Source organism: Pelecanus crispus, chromosome 3 (genome assembly GCF_030463565.1).
Source record: "Pelecanus crispus isolate bPelCri1 chromosome 3, bPelCri1.pri, whole genome shotgun sequence".
Classification (NCBI taxonomy): Eukaryota; Metazoa; Chordata; class Aves; order Pelecaniformes; family Pelecanidae; genus Pelecanus; species Pelecanus crispus.
This window is the reverse complement of record NC_134645.1, coordinates 102,515,993-102,534,059: the sequence shown is the minus strand read 5'-3', so window position 1 is coordinate 102,534,059 and position 18,067 is coordinate 102,515,993. Positions and strand designations below refer to the sequence as shown.

The 18,067-nt window shown below is 41.0% G+C and overlaps 1 protein-coding gene across 6 annotated transcripts in view; it reads left to right on the top strand.

The window, feature by feature from the left end:
* Positions 1-4,522: 4,522 nt before the first annotated feature.
* Positions 4,523-18,067, top strand: part of PHF3 (PHD finger protein 3) — a 53,233-nt gene continuing 39,688 nt past the window's right edge. Inside the window, exons 1-2 of one of the 6 annotated variants that reach the window (XM_075708440.1) lie at positions 4,550-4,562; positions 15,376-15,644. In XM_075708440.1, the coding sequence (XP_075564555.1) occupies positions 15,401-15,644 (244 nt within the window). In that variant the 5' untranslated portion in view covers positions 4,550-4,562; positions 15,376-15,400. The other 5 variants (XM_075708447.1, XM_075708446.1, XM_075708445.1 and 2 more) reach the window with 5 other exon arrangements.

Sequence of the window (18,067 nt, the reverse complement as noted above, 5' to 3'; positions counted from 1 at the left end):
CAATGTTCAACCTTACTGGAAAAGTAGAGACGAAATCTCACAATTCAGAAACCAGCCTCACAGAAAACTTGCACAGATTTTTAATGCAAGATATATGATGTACACACAACAATGTATATGAATAAAGCTATAGGAATACATAAAGAAAATTACCTATCTGAATAAAATTTTCTTGAAATAATAATTGATGCTCTCTCAGATCTTGCCTTAAAAATATACAGAAAAAAAAGCCCTGATAAATTATCAAATTAGCATTTATTATTTTTTTTTTTTACTATGATTTACTACCATATGATTGTCTCCACAGAACATAAAAATGAAGGTAAACAGTACTGGAGTGAAATCTCAGGTATTCAGAGGATTAGTAATTCTAGCAGCAGTTGCATAGGCAACTACCCAAACTAGTTTGGGAGATAAGTCTCAAAGGCCTGTTTTGTGCTAGCTATCATAGTTTGTTTTCCTCTAGCACTCTAAAACTTCATTCAAAGATTTTTTTTTTTCTGGTTTACACAAATCTCTGCAAATAATTGCAATTCTGTCTTGTTTTCTGGGGTAAAATGTCTTTTTCCAGTCTTGAATCTGTGTATTCCGTTGGATAATTATTAATAAATAGCTTGTAGCTTCTGTATGTTTCATATCTGTACTAAAAGCTACCCTTAGTCATACAATCAAAGGGTAAACATCTTGTCTTCAGAACCTTGCCTTTGTTCACGAAGCTGTACTGTTAATTTTAAAAGCCACAGTCCCTTTCACCTGTGGAACTGAACGGTTTTCTGTTGCTTTCTACAGTATGACATGCAATTGCTGTTTGATCAAACCACTGGCAGGTGCTAACGAGTCTTTATGTGGGGAAAGAGAATTATCTTATCTTAAACTTGGTGGAAAGTGGGTAAAGTGGAACATGTTACAGTTCCTGTACTAACTAAAGCAAGGAAAGGTGGGCAATGAAAAGAAAAATAGTGTCAGAATCAGATATTCTTGGCAAAATGATGTGCATTTTCACTATGGGACTAGAAAATTTTAGATTACTGGCTGTTATTGTTCTGCATTTGAAAAAGTCAAAGAATTCTTATTACAACAAGAAATACAAAAGAACTGAAGAACTAACAGTTCTAAATTTTGCTATGGATACTAGTTCACAGTCATTTACATCCAATAGGCTTCAAATGAGCTAACTATGGAGCTTCCTGAACTATTGATATTGGCAAATCCTGGATACTGTGAACAGGCAGTCTGCTGTTCACCCTGGGAAAAATCATGGCAAATGTGGTATGCAAGACAGTTATCTATTAAGAGGTGCAAATGTAGTATTTTCAGAAAACAGACAGCAGAAAAAGCCAAGCTTGTTCAGTGTTGTAAATTCAGCAGATGAATGCAACTGCTGCTGTAGTATATATACTTTAATTTCTTTCAGAGGTCTAATTCTGCTTTCTATGACATTCTAAGAAGTTGCATAATTTACAAAAGAAATGCAACACTGGGGTTTTAAAATTATTTACATCAAGTACCTTGAGAAAATTCAAATAGACATACCCAGCCAAAAAAAAAGATGTTCCTGTGAGACTTTGCTTGAATAGTTATTGGCCTACTGCTATAACGTATCTCAGCTTTCGACAGTGGCAAATACCACCCTGCAGCATGGGAGAAAACCTGTTAGTCCACTACCATACCCAATAACTTCTTTATCCAGTTAAGCGTATGGAGCAATCTAATTCCTTTCTACATTTTGACAACTGAAGAACTAGTAATTAACACTCAAAAGCAAGCCATGTTTAAGACCAGTACGATATTTGACTGCGTATAGCATATTTTCAAAAATCCTGTTTACAAAAAACCATGGAAGGGCAGGGGAGGGCTGTAAGGAAGATCGATCGGGAACCTCTTGGAAAGAATTGTGGCTGAAAAGAGACTTGGAACTACAAGCAAAGACACTGCCTTCTGCTGCTGCTGCTTTCTCTTGTGTTCGGGGCACTAGTAGACTGTTTCTTGAAAATAAATAGGTTGCTTTCCAATAGAAACAACTTGCAAGATCTGGACTATTACCAAGTAGCTCATATGCAAAGGGATGACACGATAAAAACATTGCTAGGAAAGATAGCAGATGGTGCAGTTGTAATTGTGTATAGCTGATCTGCCATTGTAGACAAAGATCTCTGTAATACCTATTAAATTGTCCATTGTGGGTTTGGTTTTTTTTAATGTTAAACTAAACCACAACATAGGCGCTACAGGTGGGCAAGTTCACTATCTATGTGACAGGCAACTGTGACTATAAAGGGACTGGCACAGCGTAGGTCACAGCAAAAGAGAAGTATACAAACTCTGTTAAACTGAGATGGGTCATTATACAAACTCTGTTAAACTGAGATGGGTCATTGGAGTTACGTGACTTTTCAAAGTGTAAAGAAAGAACTGAATAGGGCAATGAACAATGATCAGATTACCAGCAGTGCTTTGTCTGGTGCTTCTGTCAAAAGTAATGAGATCAATAGGGTTGAATGCTGGAAAATTTGTGCGATGCAGTGGGATACAAATGTGTTTAACTGAATTTCACTTCAGACAGTAAATTTCATTTCTTAGTATAATCTTGACAATACATCACAGGTTTAGCGCCTTGTTGAGAGACTGTGCCTGAAAAGCCTTTGAAGAAATTAGCGTAATCAACCCAGTAGCTCAGTTCTGTGCCATTGTAACACAGCAGTATGTTTTTAAAGCTGCTTGCCTTGGAAAGGAGAGAGAATTTCTGAAACTGGGAAAGCACAGGAAGAAAATTGGAAAAAAAAATTTGTGGTGATTTGCATAAAGGTGATTTAAGAAGGACAGAGAGAAAAAAGTTCAAGTGGGTTAAAAACTGTGTTCTGCTTCAAAGGTGTTACTATCTTGTTGCAACTGCCCTGTGTAGTGGCTGAAAATGTCACTGTGTTACTCTGCCTTCAGTTTAAAGCCTCCTTTACTTACTGTGATGTTAGCAAGGGAAGTATTTAATTTCAGCCTTTCTGGACTAGAGAACACGCATTTCAAAGACTCAAAACAGAATTGAAAAAAAGAAACAAAAGAAAAAACAATCTATTTTAACATCTTCACTTTTTTGCTGATTTTTTTTGTCCTGACATAAAATGTTTGCATTTCATTACAGAATATGAGGAATATGTAAAGGCAGTGTTAATATACCATCATTCAGAAGATTTGATTGTTAGAATTTGATGGTTAGAAATAATGTTCAAAATCCGTTTCTCTTTTGGGGGTGTATTTAATTTGAAACTTGGTATATGAAAAAAAAAAAAAAACAAACCAGTACTGCACTTAATACTAGCCATCTGGCTGAAGAAGAAGAACATATGCTGCGTTTAACTAATGCTATAATGCAAACTAGAGAGTCATTTTCTTAGATAACATTATGCAGACACGAAATTACTTCAGGCTCTGATGACCTGACAAACTCACGCCATAAAAACCCCTTTGGAGGGGATTCGTGTGAATGTGTGCCGCAGGTACCTATGGTGCACACGGAGGAATTGTTAGCAGAAGAAGAGGCAGCCAAGGAGAAAACTCATGTGCCAAAAGGCAGCATGAGACATGTCTCCCCGGGACTGCTAGGCTCTGGAGGCCGGTCCTGTTCGACCTGTACTAAGTGACGAACCTGGCGCATGGAGAGCTGAAGGAATCTGCCCAAGGCCGCCGGCGCACAGGAAGGATTAACACGCAGGTTGTGCAACGCGGGCCGCACCGAGGATGGCGGCTGCTGTGCGCAGACAAAGGCCACAGAATCACACAGGCGCCCGTCGCAGCCGTGCCGGGCCGCCCATCCTCTGCCGGGGCCATGTCTGCCCCCCGCGCCGCGGGTTAAGGGGAAAACCCGCCGGCCCCCCGCCACCCACCCGCAGGCCGAGGCCCGGCCAGGCGCAGGGCACGGCCCACGCAGCTGCGGCCGCGGGGCCGCACCCAGGCGCTGCTCGCTGTTTCGGCCCCCGACCCCCGGGGGGGAGAGCCCGGGACCCCCCCGGCAGAGCCATGGAGGCCGGCTCCGGTGACAGCGCCTTCGCGGGGCCTGGGGCGGCAGAGGGCCGTGAGCGCAGTCATGTCACGGGGCGGCAGGCCTCGCCGCGAAGAGGCCGCAGGGGGACACGAAACACACGGAACACCCTTCTGCCCCTCGGCTCGGCTCGGCTCGGCTCGGCCCGGCCCGGCCCGCTGCCCCGGGGACGCTCTCCCGGCCGTCCGCGGCCCGGCCCGGCGCCTGCGCAGCGGCGCGCCCGTCCCGTTCCCCCCCCCCACCCCGTAAACAGCGCCGTCACGTGAGCGGCCGGGCCCGGCGCGGCGCCGCTCGCCTGACGCCGCGGGGGCGCGCCTACGGGGCAGCGGGCACGCGGCCGGCACCGCCAGCCGAGCCGGGCCGAGCCGAGCGGAGCCGAGCCGGGCCGGGCCGGGCCGGGGGAGGGGCAGCCCGCGCGCACCCCCACTCCCACAGGCCGCGGGGCTGCGCGCGCCGCCCTCTCTCCCTTCGGCGCGGCCGCCGCGTCCTTCCTCCGCGGCTCCGGGGCAGCGCTGGGCGGCGGAGCGGGGTGAGTTACCGCCGCCGGGCCGCGGCAGGTAAAGGGGGGAAGGGCGGGGGGCGAAGGGGCCCGCCGCGTTTGCGCGGCCTCGCCCTGCCTTGGCCGGGGCGCGGCGGGCGGCCGGGCACTGCTGGGCTGGGCCTGCCGCGGCGGCGGCGGGGCCGCGGCCTGGCCTGGCCTGGCCTGGCGGCGGGGCCCAGCGCGGCCGGTCGGCCCGGGTGGGACGCGGCCTGCTTCCGCCGCGGCGCCGCCGGCACGGGCTGGGCGCGGAGGCGGCGCCGCCGGCGGCCCTTGTGCGGAGGCGACCCGCGGTCTGGCGGCGGGGCCGGGGGGCGCTCCCCGGCCGAGCCCCGGCCGCTCCGCTCCGCTCGGGCGCGGCCCCGCGGCGCCGGCGCTGACCTTGCGGAGGCTGCGCCCCGCGGGCCCCGGGCCGGCCGGGTGCTGGGCTCCTCGCCCTGCCACCTGACATGGTGCTCTGCGCCCGGCCTCGCCGCCTGTGGCCTCTCCCGTCCCCGCCCGCCCCGGCGTCCGTGCGGGACCCTGCCGCAGGCTCCCCGGCCGGCGCCGCGCTGCTGCGGCCCTTCCAGCACCGCCTTCCCTTGCCCCGCGTTTACTGGGTCTTGCCCCTTCCTGGCAGAGCTTGTCCTTTCCCACTTCTTGAGCCGCTGATGCCTTCTTGCCCCATACAAACCTGAGGAACAAACACCAATTTAGACCCTGCTGTTCTTCCTGCTATTGGTCTGACCTGTTCCGGGCTCCTCCTCCTGTCTCTCAAACTTAGCATCATCAACAATTTCTGCGTTTAACTCTTGTGTATAGTACCCACTGTAGGAGATGCGGGAGAAAATATGGTCATTGGTGGTACCCGGGGGATTCAGTGGCCTGGTGGTATTTCCAGATCCCGTTTCTTGGATGAGATGGTCTTTCTGAGGCAATGTGTCCATGTTCCTTGCTTGCCACTGGAATGCAAATAATATCTATCAGGCTTTGGAAGAGCCATCACTTGTGATTGTGAGTGTGCTTTCTATATGGTCTGCACAATAGAGACCTGTTATAGCCATAAGGGGAGGGACTGGAAGAAGAACACTCTTTGCAGTGTAGGTTGAGTTAGTAGAAATAGCCTGCAGAACAAAACATAAAAGTGAGGAAGGGGAGTCAGGAATATGGGATGACAACAGCTGTACCATAAAAATTGCAGTTGTGGTGTTGACTTTTATGTGGCTGTTAATCCATTATGTAATTTTTATACATTTGCTTTTATAAAAATGGATGCTAGTGTTGCTAAAGAGTGGAGATATTGTAGGATTAAATGTAAGGATGGCAAATATATGGCATTTCTTTAACATCACTAATTCATGGTGCGTTTTGCTTAATAGATTAAGGTTTGGGACACACTGTAAGGGAGATCTTGAAAACGTGGATTTTATATCTCTTGGAATAATTTAACTATGAGTGGTCTTTACATTTAGTGTGTAGCCCACAATGAAACTGCTTCTCAGCTCTCTTTTTGCTTTACCAAGTAGCTTCTGCTTTTAATTTCTGTAGTGTGCTTTAAAGATTATACATATAAATATGGAGTTCTGAACACCTAGATTTTTCTTTCAGCTGTGATTGCCTGTTACTCAGTCATTCAGTTTTTATGTGCATTTTGCATTTGCAAACCCTCAGGAATTTCAAGCAGCTGAAAGGGCACCTAACTACAAACCACGTTGGCTAGATCTAATTCAATATTATTAACGGAAGTAATTCAACACAGTGGTAATGTGTTTCTAAGAAAACAAAAGCTCTAAAAAGTCTGTAATTATAATCTGCCATAATTCTGTGACCTCCTCTTTTTTGAAGGCTTAGTTCTACCTGGAGTAAATACTCTAGGAGTATGGAGTAAATACTACTCATGTTGTTCAAAGAGCTGAGCCAATGTATGCTGTGTGAAATTTTTAGCTGTTATTTTAATGGAAGTTTGTATTTTTAAAAAAATAATTTGTCCTGGTAAAAAATATTGTTAAGTCTGAGTCTTAAAAATACTAAGGGGAGATAAAGTATTTGCAGGAAATTATAAAATTTAATTGTTTTATTGTATTTTTCTGGCATATTATGTTGGAAACTTTTTTTTATGGCAAGGCATATTTTTGAAAGGTAGTATTATGAAGTAGCAATGACAAAATCCACTAAATTGGGATATGAGTGTTCATAATATTGCAGCAAAAAGTGAAAGATACGGACAGTTTGTGACATCCGCCTGAGTGGTGTCGGTATAGCTGCATAATGGATGGTATATTTCTGTGGAAAACTTCATGAGGCTTAGCCAGTAACCTTCTAACTATTTCTGAAAAGTCTAATTCTAATATGTGTTTCCGAATAAATCGTTGTCAGAGACACTGACAAATTCAAAAGGTATTTCAAATGAAATTATTCTGTTGGGGGCGACTGACAAATAATCAGTGTAACCTGCTACACAGCTTAACATTTATACCATGTTCAAACTGAAAATATTTGAAACAATTCTTGAGGAACTTGAGGGTTGAAAAGAGTTGAAGACCATAGCAGTAGTAATGGAAAAATAATCTGTCCTCGTCTTTTTCTTTTCAGGGAAATGTTTTTTGGCAGTGAGCTTACAAATTCTAGAGGTATATGCAGTGATGGAGAGATTAATAAAATTATATATAATCTTTGATTAGGCTTAATTTTTGTGTGATTCAAGAGGATTCCCTGATGGGACAGTCCAGCAAAGAAAAAGAGTCTACAAAATACATTTGAAAGATTTCACAATGTAAAGACTTTTTTGTAACAGAACGCAACTTCTAGTGCAGCACTTTGTGCCTCTTCTAGTTGTAAAGTGAGGGTGAGGAATGTGGGGTTTTTTGAGGAGAGGTTACTCTGTTCAAAAGATAACTGTTAAGTTGATTTTCTGTGATATAATAATTTGGTCTTGTATGATGAAGAAAAGGTTTCTCTGTACTTTTTCTTCATTTGTTTGTCTTATAATTAAATCCTTTGTTTGAAATCTACTTTTTCTGCCTGTTCACGGAAATGAGGTACAGTTCTGGATGTTGAATGTAATTCTTTAGGATAGTGAAGGCTTAATAAAGAAAATACGTCTAACTGTCTGCCTTCCTTTCAAAAACTGTCATAGGAAGTAGTAAGGAATCTGCTCTGTCAGTGAGGGGAGCAGCATACACCTTCAGATTATAGATAGATTTTGGCATGTGGTTATTATTTGATGTGTCAGACTATTGAGATTTCAGTAGCAGGGTGATAAGATTTGGGTCAGTTGGTGTCTGAAGACTTTAGCGTGAGGGGAATACAGAAATGGTATAGAAGAACTGGTTAAGAATGAATGAAATGCTCAGATTTACATTTCTTGTTCTTTGATCTGTGGCAGGGCTTTGGTTTTGGTGCTACTAAAAGCTAGATCTTTAATTTTAAATGGGAGATTAAAATAATAAATAGGGGATTTAATTAAGGAACAGGTGGCATATGGATATGTACGTGTTGATGTTTCTGGCGTACAGCTTTGTCGCTGTACCTGTGCCTCCTTTGCAGCAATGTTGATTTTTCAAACAAACCTGTTGAGTACGTGTTGCTGTTAGGCAGGTCTTTGACAGTGTCCTGTTTGATGGGAGATGGGCGAATGAGAAAGATCAGATTTGATTATGGTCAAAGGCCAAAGCTCAGCAAACTGTATTCCATCCAAGTGTTATATCCTTTTTTGAGAAAGGACACTGGAATTTTCTTTAACAGTTCCGAACACAGTTTTGTGGCCCTGTTGCAGTTCATATGCTCATAAGTCAAATTGCTTGCCCTGTCAAAAATGTTTTGTCAGTTAATTTAATTCTTGAAGACTGCCCTAGATGGTGGGATTTGAGCCAGCGTGAACCAGAGTAGAAAGCGCATTGGCATGAGAGTTGTAAAAGTGAGGTTTTCTTACCCACTCTGCCACTGATGCACTGTCTGGTATTGATTTCCTTTTTTTATCCCATGATGTGTTTAGACTGTGAACTCGCTTGGCCAAAATCTGTTACTACAGAGAACCTGGGTCTCAGTTCTGGCGTTTGGTGCTGTAATATCCATAAATTCTGTAAGAATGAACGTAGGTTCTGACACTTAAAACATGGACACATGGCAACTTAGCATTAATTTTCAGTTAGGTGCTTGTGACCTTAAACTTTAAGGTTTTGTATAGAGGAAGGGGGAGGATGATAGTAAAACTTATCTGTGCTCAGCGTCAGCGCTTTGAAGTGACATTGGCTGGTAGGTGGGTTGTAAGCATCAAGGTATCAGTGAGCGCATGGGGTGGTCTGACATCATAGCTCCGGTGAACAAAGACAGACATTTGATAACGTTGAATGCTCTTTTTAGGCACAGCAATTGCCAAAAGACTCAGGTGAGGGATTTTTTTTTTAACTGCCTGTGTTGTTAGCTAAATTCATGTCAATTAAGGTGCAGTTTCCCTCTTTTGCTGAAAAGTTTTTGTCAGTTATTGTTAGTCGTTATTTGATTCCTCTGTGGCAGTGCTGAGTCAGCTTTTCCTGTTTGTTTTTGACACCTAAGGTGCTATTCATCCAAATAGCTCTGTTTCTTTTGTATACTTTTGTGACCAGCGTTTATTACTACTGCTTGAAGAAATACCTATAACGGGGATTTTTTTTTTTTAATGGAGTCTATTAATGTTGTTACGACTAGTCCTTGCTCAGTCATTTGATGTGCATAAGCTGAAGGAAGGTGTTCACAGGACAACAGACCAAGTGTTACATCTTGAGTGTTGCAGTGTTTCCAGCATTAGTCCAGTCGATAACTAGGTTTACAAAAGCTTTTAAAAGCACTAGCCAGATTCAGTGAATTGGAAGCAACAGACACTATTCAGAAAGGTACATAAATGAAATGGAAGGAATTGTAATGTTACTATGCTATCTTCAGGAGCTTCAGACCTGCTGATTCAGGTAGGTCAATAAAGTAGGTAAGATCTTCAACATCTAGGATTTTGAGTACCCTAAATAAGCAACGTGAGCTTTTTTCCTTTCTTTGGTTAGGTTCCTTCAGATTCCCCCCCCCCCTCCCCCCCTTGTTCCCAATTTAGGCAATTTTTTTTTTTTTAATTTCTTTGTAGAATTTTTTTTTTTTTCCTGAAGTCCAACTTCAGATGACCAGGTTTCTTTTTAAATTGACAATCACTAAAAATACAGGAATTTCTATTTTATATTCTTAAGTTTAAAATATAAGCTAATATATGAAAGTCAAGTTTAAAGTGTAAACTAATATATGAAAGTCACCCCCTGGGTGGAGAGGGGAGGAGAGAAAGTAATTACAGTGAATGTTATTTAAAAGTGTGAAACCTAGCTTTTGCTTAGTAAAATAAATGGTGTAGGAACACTATTAAAACTGAATAAAACATATGTAAAGGAAAATAATAAAATATCAAGAGAAATATATCTAATGAAAATCCAAATATGTAGTTGGAAAATTAAACACTTGCACATAACTGATGTTTAAGGGAGACTTAATTTAGAATGCAGTTAAAGACAGAGTATGCCTCACCTGTAGATCAGCTAAGAACCACTCAGGATTTCTAGTGGTATATACAATTTGTGATCACCTCTGCTTGAGGTGGGTTTTAGATAAGACGGTAGAGACATGCTGATGCAGTTGGATATCTCCGCTAAACTGTTTTGCTCTCTTCCAATAAGAAAATAATACAACAGGAACTGAAGTAATTTTTTGCCTCTTTCACAGACAAACTAAACAATGAGAAACCTTAAAGATGTACAGTACCTGTTGTCCAGATATTAGTCTTCCTTGCCCTCTAAGATTAGCTTGAAAGGATGCGCTTGTTTGAGTTCTCAGTTTCTTTCCTTAGCAAGTGATCATTCTGGCTATTTATCTTTTAATTTTGGAACGTCATTTAGAGCTGCTGCAGATGTAATGAAAAGTAGTAAATGGAGACAAGATAAAAATGTTGCCATATCAGATCCTACAGCATGTCTATTTCATACCAATATGTGTTGGGATTTGAGGCAATATTATGACATACCTAACAATTAAACTAAATCAACAACTGAAGAAATTGAGTTTCATAAGCTAGAAGACTCAGGCTGAAAAAGAAAATTATGTTGACAGCATGAAGAGAATCATAGAATCGTTTAAGTTGGAAAAGACCTTTAAGATCATTAAGTCTAACTGTTACCCTAGCACTGCCAAGTCCACCACTAAGCACCACATTTACACGTCTTCTAAATACCTCCAGTGATGGGGACTCAACCACTTCCTCGGGCAGCCTCTTCCAATGCTTGACAACCCTTTTGGTGAAGAAATTTTTCTTAATACCTAATCTAAACCTTCCCTGGCATAACTTGAGGCCATTTCCTGTCATCCTGTCGCTAGTTACTTGGGAGAAGAGACCAACACCCACCTCACTACAGCCTCCTTTCAGGTAGTTGTAGAGGGCAATGAGGTGTCCCCTCAGCCTCCTTTTCTCCGGGCTAAACAACCCCAGTTCCCTCAGCCACTCCTCATAAGGCCTGTGCTCTAGACCCTTCACCAGCTTCCTTGCCCTTCTCTGAACACGCTCCAGCACCTCAATGTCCTTCTTGTATTGAGGGGCCCAAAACTGAACACAGTATTTGAGGTGCGGCCTCACCAGTGCTAAGTACAGGGGGACAATTGCTTCCCTAGTCCTGCTGGCCACACTATTCCTGACACAAGCCACGATGCTGTTGGCCGCCTTGGCCACATCAGGCCACCATTGCTCATACTCAGCTGGCTGTTGACTAACACCCCCAGGTCCATTTCCTCCAGGCAGCTTCCCAGCCACTCTTCCCCAAGCCTGTAGCGTTGCATGGGGTTGTTGTGACCCAAGTGCAGGACCTGGCACTTAGCCTTGTTGACTCTCATACAACTAGTTGGCCTCAACCCATCGATCCAGCCTGTCCAGATCACTCTGTAGAGCCTTTCTACCCTCAAGCAGACAAACATTCCTGCCCAACTTGGTGTCATCTGCAAACTTACTGAGCATGTACTCAATCGAGATTTTATGGTAAACGTAATGTGGGAGAAATTCTGGAAGTCATGTTTAACTGACATGCTTTTTCTCTTTAACAGGGTTGTTTTTAGTGATGGATCACTTAATAATGAAAGATTTTGGTTGGTGGGTTACTTCTGTGAGTACCTACTGTTGCAGTGGGTGGGCTGATTGAAACAAATCGGTCTCAAAAGTATAAGAGAAATGTAGTTTATTTAAGGAATTGTGGACAATACTCTCTGTACCTTTAGCTTTTCTTGGTGGTCAGATCTCATTGCACCCACACTACTGTATCTTGCTGTGCCATGCGCTGTAGCAGTGTCAGTCCATGCCCTGATGCTCTAGGAGCCAGCGGGTGGGAGAAGTTTCACGTCTGTCCAGACTGAACCTGGCTGGGACTTCCTCCTCTGTCGTTTGCTTCTTTGCCTCGTTTGTGAATGCTCCTGTTCCCACTGGTTCTTAATATATGAGACTTTTCATATTCTGTTCCTCCTGATTAACTACCCAATGGGAAAACACTTCTGAATTATTGCGTGATGCGAGTACGATTGGTATGTGCGCTTTGTCTGTGAGTGATGCCAAGCCACTGGTCTTTAGGGTTCAAGTGGAGGACACAGCTGTGTTCTAGGGGAACAATACACTCCTCCTCAGAGATGTTAGAGTTATCTTTGGAAATAATTGACCATGAAAAACTTAACTGTGTTTTTACCTATACCTCTGGCTATTTTTCCTGGTGTTCAGAGTGTTTCAAATGCAAAAAAACTGTTCAAAATTAATGCACTTTAGGCATTCTGTAAGGGAAGAATTTTTTTTTTTTTTTTGTAGCAACTGTTTCTAACAATCAGCTGTCTAGCAAGAAGTTTATCTTTCATTGTGGTTCCCGCAGATTCTATACTTCATGTGATAGTTAATCTAGTAATGCTAGAAATAATTTTCTAAACTTCGTACCGTATTAAGTTACGCACAAAAATTGAACAGTGATTCCTTGAACCAGGTAAAGCAAAATTTTGAATTTCATGTACTTTACTGGGATAACCTCTCTAGTGATTTTAAAAATTGTAGAACAAATTCTTTAATCTTAGATTTTTGTGGTGGTAGGATTTTTACACAACACCGCTTTCTTTATATCCTTACAATGACTTTTTGGTGCAAAATTTGGATAGAACTTACACTTGATCATAGACTCATGCTCCAGAAATAAAATTCCTCTTGAATTTTCTCTAATAGCTAGTTAGGAGTCATTAAAGGTGGCTGTGGCCATTGCATGTGTAGTTTCTTTGACAGTTAGTTACTTTGCAGTGGTTTTAGTGTTGTGAATGGCTGCATGGTAGTCTTGCAAAACTGTAAGTATTCTTTTTGCATCACATTGCTGAAGACAGAGGTTATTTCTGTCAGCAGCGATTTTTGTAGCAAGAGCTAACATTCTGTTCGAGCTTTGCAACTTAACACTGCAATTAATGAAGTGGTCAGCACTGCTTTGGTTACAGCATTGTTGAGTAACAATTATATAAATATTCCCCTCCTATCCAGAAAAAAACTTGAGATACATTATTGTAAATGTGTTCAAAGCCCCTGCCACTCTTTAATTTTGGGTACAAAACATTTCTTACAGTAATTCACAGGTATTTTATTGCAGTGTCATTGGCACTTACTAGTGTCAGGGTTCACCATCGTTTTATCCTGTGTCTGTTACTCTTGTGCTCGTGTGATGCTAATGTGAAAAAAAAACTGTCATTACAGGAAGGTGTTTTAAGGTACTGAATTGGGTCATTTGTAATTATTTTCTTACTTTGTGCCACTGCAGCTTTTGTAGTTTATCCTGTATAGTACCAGATTGTTCTAACTACATGGCATAATAAAAATAAATTACACAGTGCAGCATAGCACTTCCTCCGTTAGTTTGCTGCTTTATTTGTTGCCAAATTTGGAAATTATTTTGACAACTGTGAAATTAATGGGCACTGCTATAGGTGCTAGGTGGCATGGTATATATGTAGGTGCACTGCACTGCTTGACAAAAATAATCCATTTTATGGTGAGGGAGCTTTCAAATTATAACATGCTTGTTGCTGTAAGACTGTTACCTACTTACTAAATGCAGCTGATTTGGCCTGACTTTCCTTCTTGCTGGCTGTTTGGTCAGTAGGATGTTGTGTATTAGACTGTTTTGTCACGGTTAGTGTGTAGATACTGTAAAGATGCCGTGCTCTGCAAAGAAATAATGCCATCTATAACTGACCATTGCTTTCTTCTGAGCAGCCCTATAGGAGAAGGAAGACTGTAATGTTTTTAAAAAACCAAACGAAACCAAAACACTTTCATGCTCATCTGTAGTTTTTGTAAATTTGTGAAATTAAATAAATTGCATAAATAGGGTTGAAATTGTAGCAGAGCTCTTACATGTGTATGGCTAGGATTTTCCCTGTTGATTGCTAAAACAGAAATGTCCCATTATTGTGTATAAGGAAGGATACTTACTGTTCTAGTAAGCATGAGTAGGTACTGGATTTATTTAGTGGCAGGTTTCTGGAATAGGCATCTAGTAAGTAATTCAAGCGCTGCAAACTCTAAATCTCACTTCTCCTTTTCCTTTAATTAACGCGTTCATTCAAAAAAATAAATCCTGTCTAATGTGTGGGAGGAGGATGATGAAGTGGGATGATGAGTGGGAGAGAATGTATGTCCTTTTTCTGTCTCCAAAAGCTTGAATAGCTTTGTGTGTGCCAAAACTGGTCTCCTAGACTTTCCTGTATGCCAAATTAAGCCAGGCACTACTGCACTGCTCCATTTTCCTTGCCTCCGTGACCATATTTATTATAGTTATCTCTCTCCACTCTAAGTATATTGATACAAGGTTTAGCCCTTTCAATGTGCTTATGCTAAACTTCTGAAGAAACATTTTGCTTTTTTTTTTCCATTCTGTTGTGTAGTTATACGTTCTTATTAGTTGAATCTTTGCTGCAATAGTTACATTTCTGCTATATCGCGAAGAAGTGATCTAGAAAATAGCGAATCCCTTCTTGTAAAATGTAGGTGCCATCTTTGAATACAGTTCCTTAAGTTTTACCTAAACTACTTCAAATTTGAAGTTTCTAAAAGGCTCTTGGCCCTTTTGAAGCCAGCTCAGAATTCTCATATACTTGATTGAAGTCAGATTTTCATATAAAATTTCTGTAATTTTATTGAATGTAATGATAGGTGAGAAATAATAGAAATAAGGCCTCGCTGCTTAAAAATAGTTATTTGCTATGAAGTACTTGGTAGTTCCTCTACGAACGGAAATACAGTGCTTCTCAATTCTGGGCCTAGTATGGCAGGCTCCTGAGCTTTCTCAGCTCCATTGATGTTAGTGGAAGCTGACCTCACATTTTTACATTTAAAGGTAAAGAAGGATGTGCGCTCACAGTGCTACTAACCAGGTTCGCTTGTTCTTGATTTCCCCCTCTGTGGTGTCCCACCCCCTTGGGTTGGTTAAGGTTTAAACAAACTTTAGAAAGCAGGTGTTTTAGTTAACCCTTGTTATACACACTGTAGAAGTGGCAGCACTCTGATGCTGATAGCGGAGTTAATATAAATTTAGAATGGGATTTCTTTTAAAAATAATCAGTTAGAGAATTGATTTTTAGATATGCAGTGGGCCATACTAGGCCATAGGCAGATTTTTTTTTTTTTTTTCTTTTGGTTACAATTCTAAAATACCTTAAGTATTCTTTATAAAAGACAACAGCCAAAACAATTTGCTGGTTTCTTAGGTGTTTTACAATTTGTAGCTTATTTTCTTATGGTATTTTTCTTGTCTTTCTATAGGGCTGAAAGACACACAGGAGTCTTCATGGATATAGTTGATACATTTAACCATTTAATTCCTACTGAACACTTAGATGATGCCCTATTTCTAGGATCCAACCTGGAGAATGAAGTCTGTGAGGATTTTAGTGCAAGTCAAAATGTCTTAGAGGATTCGCTGAAGAACATGCTCAGCGATAAGGATCCTATGCTAGGATCTGCAAGTGCCCAGTTCTGTTTGCCTGTTTTGGATAGCAATGATCCCAATTTCCAGATGCCTTGTTCAACAGGTAAATGTTACAATTTTTTAAGATTACAATTTAAAATACAGTTATACTCCAGTACCAACCCTTTTTCATAATGTAGAAATAATAATTTTGGATTTCTGTCTCCTTCCTGCCCTTTTTTGTTGCGCTGCTTACATGCCTGGCATGTAAACCATGTGCGGTTCTTTTTAACTTCGTCGCATAACAATAGAGGAAGGCTTCTAATCTGGATCAGAAGTAATTTAGGCTTTGTCTTGAGTACCTGTAAATTATTCCCACTTAAAGTCGTGATTTGTTTAGTGCAAGTACTGTGCCTGATCAGTGAAGTTGCTAGTTGTCTTCAAAAAATGTAATAATTCTGGATTAGCAGTAGGACCATGAGAGTTGTACAAATTACTGCTCTGACCTCAGGGTTATTCTGTTAGCTCTAGGCCTTCTGGTACTGGGCTGGTACTGGATTCTGGGTGTTTTGCTTTGGTTGATTTCAAACAAAACCCTGGAATGATAAAACAATTCTTTTTACTGTTTGGAAATACCTGATTTGGAAGCAATTTAGAGCAAATTTTTAAATAAAAATAATCTTAGGAGTTGTGGAGTATTGGAAGATCAAAAAGAAAAAAGGGTGATCTAGTCCCTAAAATTATTTATATTGATGTATAGTTGGAATAATTACACTGAGTTTGGTGTAAGAGACAAAAATATACTCTATGCTTAATATTTTTTTCTATTTGGAAGTTTAAAAAAAATTTTTTTTAGGTTCATTACTGAGAAGTGTTGTAGTAATCTACAGCATGCAGGTAACTGATTATATAAACATTTAATTTTTTTTTTCTAGTAACTTTATGAACCATTTCTGAAAATCTTGGTAATTCCCTGATATAATATGTGATTTGTTTCTACCAGCAGACTAAATTCTCACCTTCACTAAATTCTCACCTTCACTAAATTAAGTAGTGTTACAACATGGAAAACCATAAATCAAAGATGGTATTGACTGAGGCAACGAAAGAGTGAACTGCAAAGCCAAAACAAGATATTTTATCTTTTTACTGCTTTAGTATAACATTATTTGAGGCCATCCTTAATGTTTTTGTTTATTCTTGCTGTAGTCTGTATCTTTATATGTTTTTGTCTGTAACCCACCAAACAAAATTGTATCACTCTTAATGTGCATAAGACTGTACAGTGTACACAACTAAACCAAACTCCTCCTCTAAATTTTTTATTTCCTTCCAGTAAAACAGTGATGCAGATTCTTGTTACATACTGCATTGTCTGCATCCTCCAGTAAACCTATACTGCATTTAAAATTCTTAATTTAACTCATATTTTGGAAATTATGGGGAGACTTTTGGGGGCTTTTTGGCACATATTTCTCCTAAAAGTGATCAGCAGTGCAATAATTAATACTATTGATACTTAAATAATCACAATTGATTTTTAAGGTTGCTGTCCATTGAAATAAGTAAGCTAGCTCATTTACTTGGGGGCTACTATTTCAGGCTGTCTGTAGACTAAGGGAATCAAAACTGATTTGATTTATGCTGACTTCATGAATTTAATGTTTTTTTTTTTTTTATCTGAAAGCAAGAGCAGAGCCACATTTCAGTAGGTAAATTAAAACATGCAATTTGGAATTAACGTAGTAGGTATCCAAAAGGACATGAAGTGTTCTGCTGTTGCTTGTTCTTTGTAGTCTTGGTAAGAACTGTCCTTGTTCTGAGACGGTAGGACCACAGTATGTATTTACAGGTTTTTTTAGTTGAGAACGATTATCAGTTTGAAGCAAAGTTTCTTTGGTTGTCTGTCTTCCTCGAGTATTCGTATAGCTCATGATTTCTTTGATTTGTCCGAGACTGTTGGTGATATAACACAACTTACATAGTCTGCTGGTAAGAATGCAGTCATGCAAGATGATAGTACCCTTGGTAAGAATTACCCATACAAAGGCTGTTTTTTCCAGACAGTAAAATGCATTGAAAGCTCATCTCTATACCAATGTCAGTTTGTCTAAACAAAAAGAAAAAAGCATAACCCTCCCCAGAAAACTTGCCTTACTTACATCCTTAGAGCTAAACCACCATTGGTGTGTCATACAAATGGTAGTTTGCTGTATTCTGACCCTTCCAGTTCTTTTTTTCCCCCCTGTGTAGGATCTCACTATGAATTTATTCCGTAGTGCATTAAGCAGTATACTAACAGAATGGTTGGTTGTTGGCTCTTCTCTTAACCTTTCACTAGGGTTAGAAGTGTACCTAGAAGAATGTATTTTCAGTAAAGTTTTACTAGGTTTAGGTACACTTGTTGTTTATGTTAAGCAACGCGAGACCTAGGAAATACTGAAATGGTAGATGGTCGTGTCTTATGCTCTTGATTTAATTCCTGAAGAGTTATTTTTTTCCAGAGGCACGAATTTATTTACTACAATTTATTTTAGACCTTCAAAA